This window comes from Bombina bombina, chromosome 6, assembly GCF_027579735.1.
Source record: "Bombina bombina isolate aBomBom1 chromosome 6, aBomBom1.pri, whole genome shotgun sequence".
Lineage (NCBI taxonomy): Eukaryota > Metazoa > Chordata > Amphibia > Anura > Bombinatoridae > Bombina > Bombina bombina.
Window position 1 is genome coordinate 390,514,596 of NC_069504.1, and position 11,848 is coordinate 390,526,443.

Sequence of the window (11,848 nt, forward strand, 5' to 3'; positions counted from 1 at the left end):
CTCCCTGACCCCTCTCAAACAGCTCTCTTCCCTCCCCCACCCCCCAAAAATAAAAGTTTTTTTCTTTTTTTTTTAAATTTTATTTTATATTTTCTGCAGGGTAGTATCCCCCCTAACCTCCCAACCTCCCGATCCCCCCCAAACAGCTCTCTAACCCTCACCCCTCTAACTATTAGTGGCCATCTTAGGTACTGGCAGCTTTCTGCCAGTACCCAGTTTATATCAAATTTGCTTTGTTCTCTTCATATCTTTTACTGACAGAGTAAAACTAGGTAGGCTCATAAGAGCTCAGGAGTGTGCACGTCTTTAGTACTCTATGGCAGCAGTGTTTTGCAACATTGTATAACAAAGCTAAAAATAATGTTGCAAAACACTGCTGCCATAGAGTACTAAAGACACGTGCACACTCCTGAGCTCTTATGAGCCTACCTAGTTTTACTCTGTCAGTATAAGATATGAAGAGAACAAAGCAAATTTGATAACAGAAGTAAATTGGAAAGTTAATTAAAATGCCATGCTCTATCTGAATCATGAAAGTTTATTTTGACTTTACGGACTCTTTAAATATTCAGTACTTTTTGTACTGGGTACACTAAACAGTAAGATGTATTGGTCAAATGGTCTACATTTTAGACAAGTACAGTATACACTGACTACGTTCATATATATGACATGCACTTCAGATAATAGTGCTGTCTCCTGGACCTAAAGGTATATTCTAATGTAAACATATTTTATTTTCAAACAAATTGGTTTCTTTTACTATGTGGTTAACCCCTGCAAAGGGATTAAATACATACTCAAACTTATGCTCCTGAGTCAGTTGCATATGCTCCATTCAGTACTGATCTTATTCTGTTCTACAGCTGAATTGGGGCATTCCAGGAGTGCAACTTTGACTATCGCCTAGATTTAGAGTTTTGTTGGTAAAGACCCGCGGTGCTAACGCTGCTTTTTTTCCCAGCACACCCTTAAGACAACGCTGGTATTTAGAGTTGTCTGAGTGTCTGCGTTAGGCTCAGAAAAGGGAGCGTTGAGCATAATTTACCTTCCCTTCAACTCTCAATACCAGCATTGCCTACGGTAGCGGTAAGCTGGAAAAACGTGCTTGTGCACGATATCCCCATAGGATACAATGGGGCTGAGCTGGCTGGAAAAAAACCTAACACCTGCAAAAAAGCAGCATTCAGCAACTAGCGCAGCCCCATTGTTTCCTATGGGGAAACACTCTCTAAGGGCTAGATTTATCATAGCTGAGGCGTACAGGGTCACGTATACGCGCCCCTGTATGCCTCAGCTCGCCTGTGGCGGGGCGAAATTACCCGTAGGTAATTAACATTGCACACGAGCGCAATTTTGCGCTCACGTGCAATCCTGCCCCCTGCCCACGCACAACCAATCACGCGCGGGCAGGAGCTGTCAATCTCCTCGGTCGGACTCGACCGAGGAGATTGAATTTTGCCAGTTCAGAGGTGGCGAAGAGTTTAGGGAAGCAGCGGTCTGGTGACCGCTGCTTGTTAAATTGCGGCGAGCAAGTTCTTGTGAGAACTTGCTGCCGTAAGGGTTTAATAAATCTAGCCCTAAGTCTCCACCTAACACCCTAACATGAACCCCGAGTCTAAACACCCCTAACCTTACACTTATTAACCCCTAATCTGCCGCCCCCGCTATTGCTGACACCTGCATTTTATTATTAACCCCTAATCTGCCGCTCCGGACACCGCCGCAACCTACATTATCACTATGAACCCCTAATCTGCTGCCCCTAACATCGCCTACACCTATATTATATCTATTACCCCCTAATCTGCCCCCCCCATGTCGCCACTACCTAACTACACTTATTAACCCCTAATCTGCCGACTGGACCTCGCCACCACTGTAATAAATGTATTAAACCCTAAACCGCCGCACTCCCGCCTCACAAACACTATAATACATTTTATTAACCCCTAATCTGCCCTCCCTAACATCGCCGCCACCTACCTACAATTATTAACCCCTAATTTCCCGCCCGCAACATCGCCGCTACTATAATAAAGTTATTAACCCCTAAACCTAAGTCTATCCCTAAACCTAACACCCCCCTAACTTAAATATAATTTAAATTAAACTAAATAATATTCCTATTATTAAATAAATTATTCCTATTTAAAACTAAATAGGAATAATTGCAATCAGCCAATCGTATTGAGCTCGTATTCTATTGGTTGATTGGAACAGCCAATAGAATGCGAGCTCAATACGATTGACTGATTGGGGGGTAATAAATATAATATAGGTATAAATAAATATAGGTGTCGGCGATGTTAGGGGCAGCAGATTAGGGGTTCATAGCTATAATGTAGGTGGCGGCGGTGTCCGGTTGGCAGATTAGGGGCTAAAAATTTTTATTAGAGGGTTGGCGATGTGGGGGGGGGGGGCTCGGTTTAGGGGTACATAGGTAGTTTATGGGTGTTAGTGTACTTTATAGCACAGTAGTTAGGAGCTTTATATTCCGGCATTAGCCCATAAAGCACTTAACTACTGACTTTTTTTGGCGGTAGGAGTCTTGTTGGTAGAGGCTCTACCGCTCACTTGTTCCAAGACTCCAAATACCAGCGTTAGGCAAATCCCATTGAAAAGATAGGATACGCAATTGACGTAAGGGGATCTGCGGTAGCCTGGAGTCGCGGAAAGGAAGTGAGTGGTAGACCCTTTCCTGGCTGACTCTAAATACCAGCGGGCGGTAAAAAGCAGCGTTAGGACCCCTTAACGCTGCTTTTGACAGCTAACGCCAAACTCTAAATCTAGCCGTATGTGTTTTAAACATTTAAAAATACATAGTGCAAAAGGAAACTTGCTTAAAAATAAAATCCTCTAATGAAACAGAGAATTTTATATTCAACACTAAAATGTTGTTTTTAGGGTAGGTTGAGAAAGAACAATTTCCTATGTAAACTTTATTCTTCTTTCTAAGGGACCATATGAAGAACTACCAGGGATAGAAGCATTTTCTTTGATTTGTTTATGGTTTATTGTTTCATCAGAGTAAAGTAATTTGGGGCACATATTGCAGATTCCTTTTATAACAGGAATATACCAAATTTATCATCAAGGATTGAAATGGACCTGATTATTGTGATATCACTATGTGAGACATTTTTATTAATTAACTCTCTTATGCTGCTATAGAGAAATTGGTAAAATCTGGTGTGTTTCACCCCTTAAAGGGACACTGAACCCAAATTTTTAGAGCATGCAATTTTAAGCAACGTTCTAATTTACTCTTATTATAAATTTTTCTTCGTTCTCTTGCTATCTTTATTTGAAAAAGAAGGCATCTAAGCTTTTTTAATTTGTTCAGAACTCTGGACAGCACTTTTTTATTGGTGGATGAATTTATCCACCAATCAGCAAGAACAACCCAGGTTGTTCACCAAAAATGGGCCGACATCTAAACTTACATTCTTGCATTTCAATTAAAGATACCAAGAGAATGAAGAAAATTTGATAATAGGAGTAAAGTAGAAAGTTGCTTAAAATGTCATGCTCTGGGTGAGTGCGAGTTACCCGTTCAATGTTACCGTAGAGGGGGGAGAGGAGTTGCAGAGGGGGAAGAGGAGAAGGAGAGGAAGAGGTTGAGGAAACTTGGAAGCATAAGAGACTGTAATCTAATCTAAAGAAGAAAATAAAGCCTGATGCTAACTGAATGTTTTCCCTGATAATTCAATTTTTTTTTGCAAAATGGCAACTGGCTAATATTAACAGATCTCTACAATTCTATAAGGGGATCTTTTAGCTAAATAATCTTGCAAGGACCAAACGAAGAGGGCTCAAGTCTAATCCATAAAGGGAAGGAAGTTATTGTTTGGTAGAATAAAAAGCTGAACAAAATTATATGAACTGACTTAGACTTTCCTGGCAATTATCTGGACTAATCTATACTGACACACAAGAGTTCCTCAATGTATTTATTTTGTGATTTTTTTTTATTTTTTTTTCTCTACAAACATTTAAGATTTGTTTTGTGTATGTTCATTTTCGGTAAAATGGTTTGCTACATAGTTAGCTAATTTCTCATTGGTTCAGTAGGATAGGAGAGGGAATAGGGACCTTAAAGGGTCTACGAATTAAGCGGAGGTATCTACAGGGAACTCCTATGTAATCACCCCCTGACAGGGGAAAGGGTTTAAATTTAACCTGGGGTTGCTAGAGTTTTACCTCAATGCATGCAATTAAAACATTTATCAAAAAAAAACCCAAAAAAAAAAAACCACTTGAGATAAGGTCATATTCGCCCTCAAGACAAATCTGGTCCCTCCAGAGAGGTAACCCCTAATTTTCTTATAGCTTACCTTAGGAGAGGGTTAAAGTAATTTATAATTTACTCTTTTTTCCTTAAACAAGGGAGGATCACTGCCTTAACCACACCTAGTAAATTTGATTAGTAAGTGTTTGAAAGCTGGGGCACATATACCTTACAGTGAAGGTGCAGCTAGGTTAGTGTTTAATATTATTTATATTCATTGATGGCCTTGTGGCATTTTGAGGCTTGAGAAGGGGTCCATACTGCTCAATTTCTGCGTCGCTAAATTTTCTTATTCTAATCGCCATTTCTGGTCTTCTGGGTTTTTCACTACCCCAATATACCCTCCACACTTTAGCCACGTAATCACTCACGGCTAACTCCCTTCACCCCACTCCCCTACCACAATCCACTTTTTTTTTTTTTTTTTTTTTCCCATCTCACACCCCCCTCCCCCCACACTCACATCACCTCCCAATTGGGCTTTCAGCCCTCTTACATGAGGCACTCGACTTTTTTTTTCTCTTTCGTTTTTCTTTCACTTAATGGATAAATTTGTCACTCCTAAACACAATCCAGACATGATGACCAAGAATAAGGACCGCAGAAATAAGAATTTCGCAGAAGCTCTAGTCGAGAATAGCAGCGAAAGTACTCCCTCGAAGACTCATAAGGTCACAGCAACGCAAGATAACCAAGACTTGGTAGCCAGCATCTTAGAAGCCATTTCCCCAAAATTTGAATCATTAAGGAAAGAAATTAAACAAGACTTAGCATACCTCACAACAGAAATCAGACAATTCTCTGCAAGAATACAAGAAGTTGAACAACGTGTCTCCGACATTGAAGACACAACAAACACATACCTACCCATGATAGAAAACAATCAAAGTGATATCATAAAACTCCAAGCAAAGCTAGACGACCTGGAGAACAGGTCTAGGAGAAATAATCTTAGGATTATTGGAGTTCCCGATCCCTCTATGTCAGAAGATCTCCAGAACTTCATGACTAAAATTTTACCTTCTTTGTTAAAAATTCCCCCAAACTCTTCACCTTTTATAATTGAAAGAGTCCATCGCTTAGGGAGAGCCTCAGACAATGCACCTAACACTAGTAGACCTAGACCAATCATATCAAGATTCCTAAACTTTCAAGACAAGGAGCTATACTTACATCACTATCGGAAAAACCAACCAATTATGTATGAAGGTAATAGGATACTCCTCTTCCAGGACTTCTCAATAGAGACCTCCAGGAAGAGGAGAGAATTCACCCCGCTATGTGGGAAACTGATTAAGGAAGGCTGGCAGGCAACTGTTGTCTATCCCGCTAGACTTAAGATAAAACACAAAGAACAAATTTTTTTCTTTGATTCAATGGAAGAAGCAGTGAAAAAGTTAGAGGAATATGGTTTTAAACATCAATAAGGATAGTCCTCGACCTAACTGTTATAAAGTTTATAATGTTCATGGGTCTCTCTTCGCTTGGTATAGTAACTGATAAGCAAGATTCCCTTCTCCTTTCGTTTTTCCTTTTTCTTTTGTTTCTCCCCCCCCCCTTTTTTTTTTTTTCTTTTTTTTTTCTCTTCTTTTCTCTCCTCTATCTCTCTGCCTCCCGAACCGCTAGTTTCTATCCTATTACTTACCTGTGGGTGACTCTTTTTTGCTTTGAGATGTTAGGATCTGTGGCTCATCCCAGAAACAGAATGATATGCTAAAAATCACATCATGGAACGTAGGGGGCATAACCTCACCGGTAAAACGAAAGACCATTATATCGCATTTACAGAAATTAAACACTACAATAGCACTATTGCAAGAGACACACTTAAACACTGAGGAATCCATAAAACTAAAACAGTCCTGGGTAGCAGAAACTCTGGTTGCCCCATCACCAGATAGGAAAAAAGGAGTTGCGATCCTTCTAGGAAAAAGCTTAGTCTACGAAAAATTGCTTACCATTATAGACCCTCGCAGCAGATTTTTGATTCTAAAGTTAAAATCTCAGGGCCTGATTTATACCATTTGTAATCTCTACGCACCGAATATTATCGATTATCATTTTTGGGACACTCTTCAGGCACAACTTTTACAAGTTAGCGAGGGCCATTTAATCATAGCGGGGGATTTTAATATGGTTCCATGTTTTTCCCTGGACAGGTACAGATATAAAGGAGCAATTAGGAAAACAAAAAAAGATAACCTTGAAATGAAACTATTTAACAATATACAGCACACATTAGCAGTAAAAGATATTTGGAGGACACAGAATCCTCAGGTTAAGGCTTTTACATGTCACTCGAGAGCAACTAAGAGTCTCTCCAGAATTGACCTGATGTTAATAAACAATAACTGCCTCCAAACAGGTCCAAAAGCCACTATAGCAGAAATCTGTATCTCGGATCACGCCCCAATAATGCTTGACATCCCACTCAATCGTAAAAATTCTATGGGTTCACGTTTTTTTTACCCCAAACATCTAAATAACAACATAGACTTTCGAGAATGGTTAAAACTCAGGTTAGAGGAATTTTTCAGTTTGAACATAGGCTCAGTCTCTAACCCTGCGATCCTTTGGGAGACCGCAAAAGCGGTGATAAGGGGGGATATCATAGCATACACAGCAAAACTACATAGACAATCCAAACAGAAGTAAACTCAGTTATTCTTCTCAGTAACAACTGCATATGATAGATATTTAAATTCTCCAACTAGGGGTAAATGGGACGAATATATAAAAGCAAAGAAGGAACGAGACGCTTATCTTATTACACAAACAATATATTCTGATTTAAAATACCAATCAAATTTGTATAAATTTGGGAACAAAGCTGGTAAAATGCTCTCAAAACTTGTAAAAAATGCCAAACAATCTAATATAATTCAGAGCCTTCAAATCGAAGAGAGCACATTAACCTCAACAGAAGAAATTCTAGACTCATTTCTCCAGTACTATAAACATATCTATGCATCATCAACCACGGACAAGGTAGCGCAAGAAAGATTCTGGGATAATCTTCCCATAATAAAAGGGGAAACTGACTTTTTATCCAACTTAAACACCCCAATTACAGAGACAGAAGTATCACAGTCGATTAATGACTTAAAATTAGAAAAAAACACCAGGTCCAGACGCAATCCCTAACGAATTTTATAAAAGCATGAATGAATTAATTACCCCTCATCTCACAACTCTGTTCAATTATTTTTATCAAGAAAACACTCAGATCCCTCCCAATTTCTTAGAATCACACACCATTCTCATCTTAAAACCTGGGAAGAATCCACAAAAAAGAGAATCATATAGGCCCATCGCACTACTTAACTCTGATTACAAAATTTTTACATCAATTTTAGCCAGGAGACTGCAGAAGGGTTTACCAGAAATCATACATAACGACCAAGCCGGATTCTTGAACAATCGCAGCTCAGCGGCTAAAATTAGACAACTGCTCCAGATTATTGAATATTTTAAAAACTCTGAAGATAATTTTCACACTTCATATCCAGATGCAGCAGTAATTGCAATAGATGCCGAAAAGGCTTTCGATAGCATAAATCACCAACATTTACTTGACACATTAACTAGATACGGATTTTCAAACAATTTTCTCACCCTAGTCAAAAATCTTTGTACGCAAGCATCTACAAGCTTGATTGTACATGGTCAGATTACAGGTAAAATCAAGCTAGGAAAAGGTACCAGACAAGGGTGCCCTTTATCACCGTTGCTCTTTGATTTAGCAATCGAACCTTTAGCAACAAAAATTAGGCAAAATCTGGAAGGCATCTCAATTGGTATTAAAGAGGCTAAAGTAGCCTTATATGCAGATGATCTTTTGGTGTACTTAGCAAATACCAATGAGAATATTCCAATATTGCTAAATATAATTGAGACCTTTGGTCTTTTCTCTGGCTACAAAATGAATAGCACTAAATCAGAATTATTATGGCTAAGGAGAAAAATAATTCGCTAACCGATTACTCTTTTAAAACAGTCTCTAAATCATTTAGATATCTTGGGATCATTGTATCAGCGGACCCGCGGGAATGGTATACATTAAATATTACTCCCACTTTACAGCTGATAATACAACAGATGAGAAGCTGGCAAAATCTCCCCTTATCAATAGCAGGATGAATAGCACTGTTTAAAATGGTGTTATTGCCCAAAATAGGGTATTTATTTCAAAATCTCCCTTTACTCTTAAAAGCATATGATATCAAGAAGTTTTACACAGCCCTCCGCCACTTTATATGGCAAGCCAAAAAACCAAGAATCTCATTGAAGAGATTAACTCTTCCCAAGCAAAAAGGTGGAATGACCCTACCAGATCTCCAGATATACAATCTAGTCTTTCTGGGTCGCATAGCAACAGACTGGCTAGCTAGATCAAATCACTTCACTGATTACGATTTAGATCAAAGTTTGACAAATCCGCTATCCCCAGTTTCACTTTTACATACTCCTCCGCAAAAAGTACCCAAACGAATAAAAGCCCTGAAGACTATACACACGATAATAGTAGCTTGGAGGAAAATAGGGGCTCATATCTAGGTAAATACTCAAATCCCAGTCTACCAAACCTTTTTAGGGAACCCTGAATTTCAGGAGGGAACACAAGATCCAATCTTATTAGGTTGGCATAACCAAGGATTAACTAAGATCTCACAGTTTTTTAAACAAGAGTCAGGTACCATCAAATCTTTCGAAGAATTAAAATTGGAATTTAAGGTTAAAAATCAGGAATTTTTCATGTATCTCCAAACTAGGCATTATGCGTGGCAATTAATCAATAAACACAGGTGGAAGTGGAAATGGGATAAGCTAGAAAATTGGATATCACTAAACAGAGCAGGACTATTTTCAATAACTACATGGTATAATCTTTTAGTTTCCCACAAAGGAAATGACAATCTAACAAGATTAGCGCAGAAGTGGGAAAACCAGGTTAATATAAATGATGGATTGCAGATCGCTAGGTCAATTCAATTAGTAACGGAAACAACCTTGTCCGAGACCTGGAGAGAGTCACATTTAAAAATATTATACCAAACATATTACACTCCCGAGAGGGGCTACAGATGGTTTAATCTGAATTTCAATAAATGTCCCAAGTGTAGTCTCCAAGCCGCAAATCTAGACCACATGGTATGGGATTGTCCAAAAATCTCACAACTATGGTATAAAATAGAGTATTGGATAAATAAATCTTTGAAAATTATCCCATATAAGTTATTAAAGACCCATGTTATTGTTCTGGTCGACAGGAATGGCGGGTTTACAGATTTTAAAATTGTGAACCTGATAATCCTAGCAACCAGAAACTTAATATTTAAGTACTGGAAAAGTATAATAGTACCTTCAATTACAGAAATTAAAAATTATCTCAGAAAACAATATTTAATCGAACAGAAAGCCACCGTAGTACATTCAGAAAGAGAATTGAGAGCTCTCCTTGATAAATGGGCAAAATTTATCAAGATCTTTTCACCTGCCGAAGTCCAATACTTAATATTCCCCTTCAGAAACACTGAGTTGGTTTTATTGGGAGACTGGTGAGGGAGGCGGGAGGAGAGAGGGTGTAGAGATAGGAGATAGTCTTTTTTTTCCCCCTTTATTTATTTATTTATTTATTTATTTTTTTCCTTTCTTCTTTCTTTCTTTTTTTTTTTCCTTTTTCCCCCATGTCAGGATACCTTCCCTGTTTGGTCAAATTGCGAGTTACATACAACATGAACTAGTTTGTATATCATTTTAAATTAAAGTTTCCTTTTCCTTGTATAAGAGATATATTAAGTTTTAGATCTTCTGATTGTCAGGTTTAATCTACGTAGTGTGATCATTGTTACATTGATAAAAGGAGGTTAGTAAAGTTATTTCTATTGTATTAGATTAGAAAGCATGCATTCAATGTCCTTTTCTTGTGAAACTGAAACAATATTGCCTTTTTTTTCTATATTATGCTAAAATAACCTCAATAAAAAAGTTATTGAAAAAAAAAAAAATGTCATGCTCTATCTGACTCACAAAAGAAAAATTTTGGGCTCAGTGTCCCTTTAAGAATAGTCATTGGCCAACCCCATGTAATAACATATAGCCAAGATTTAGCAGAACCAAATAATCACCTGTCAATATTATTCAGATTGTAGGGACAATTTCAAAATTATTACCTGTATTTTGTAGTTTTGTCAAATTTAATATTTTCAAAATTTGTGTTTACAAAAATGATTATGCAAATAAGACAATTTTCTGTAAAAATAACTTAGTTGTTTGTTTCTCATTGATTTTTTTTTCTGTGCTTGTTGAGTATTTACAGTTAGTAGAATAACAAGTTTGATATTTTTAGGAGTTTTGTGTGAACAAACAAAATGAATATTTCTATTTATTGCATCATTTTTTATACAGCATAACTGAAATCCTCTGTAGCCATCAGCCCTTGTAGAAGTAACTTAAGCTTATTGATCTGCAATTGCATGAGGAGTTTTCATGCTTTCTGTTTCCATAGATGACCCGGAGGATTCAAAGCTTGGCTTTGTGGCTGAGGAGAACCCAGTAGGGACGGAGTCTGTCTCCCTGGCAGTGGGAGAAGGATTTATCACTGGTAATATATGGGTTAAAAGCCAACCAATATTCCTTTAAGGCTTGATCAGTAGTGACTCAAATGTACAGGGGCTGGCTGGACAATGAGACAAGAGGGGCTTTATCACTGGTAAATGAACTGATCCCCCTTCACAATAATTTGCAAGGATGGACAGACCTACAATTTGTTGGGAAATAAATTACAGTTAGATGAGAAAAAAAGTTTCCAGTCAGCCACTGTACACAGAAAAATTTACATATAATTGATTAAGTATGAATATTTTATTCACAAAGTACAATCCACACTGATAATCCTGCCTTATTAATTTTAAATTCACTTTAATCTATTTTGTAATTAATGAAATAAATCTTACTTCTGCTTTCAAAAATGGAATAGACTAAGTATTATGTGTCTGATATAATAGAAGGGACAATATACTGTAAAATAGTTTTTCCTTTAATATGTTTCCAGTGACTTGTTGTACCAGCTGCAGAGTATAAAATGTATGAGAAATTGCTTATTTTGGTTATTTTTGTATATTAAATAGTCTATTTTGATATTTGAAACCACAGCTCATGGGTTGAGCTTGCAAGGAATTCTTATTTCCTTATTTTATCAATTTCAGTACACAAACATGCTTCTTTATATTATTTCTGTCTGTATACCAAATGGACCGCAATGTAAATATATATGTATATGATTATATACATATATATTTATGTGTTAATATGTGTATATACACACAATAACACACAAATATATATGTACAGTTTATATTCATATATATAAACTTACCTCCTTTGCTGCGCAAGGTCCTGATGCCATGGGAGCCTATGGAAGCGGGCTCTTGTGAGCGCAATACTTCCTAGCAATGCCAACAGGAGCTCGCGTTTGCATTGCGATTGACTTGTAATACCAGCGTACATTATCGTGCGCTGGTATTACAAAGTGAAGAACTAGTATCGCATGCAAGC

The 11,848-nt window shown here is 37.6% G+C and overlaps 1 protein-coding gene across 10 annotated transcripts in view; it reads left to right on the plus strand.

The window, feature by feature from the left end:
* SH3TC2 (SH3 domain and tetratricopeptide repeats 2) overlaps positions 1-11,848 on the plus strand; it is a 297,382-nt gene that overhangs the window by 98,758 nt on the left and 186,776 nt on the right. For all 10 annotated transcript variants that reach the window (XM_053717114.1, XM_053717115.1, XM_053717120.1 and 7 more), the window contains one exon: positions 10,800-10,895. In XM_053717114.1, coding sequence (XP_053573089.1) covers positions 10,800-10,895 — 96 coding nt within the window. The remainder of the gene's footprint in view (positions 1-10,799; positions 10,896-11,848) is intronic.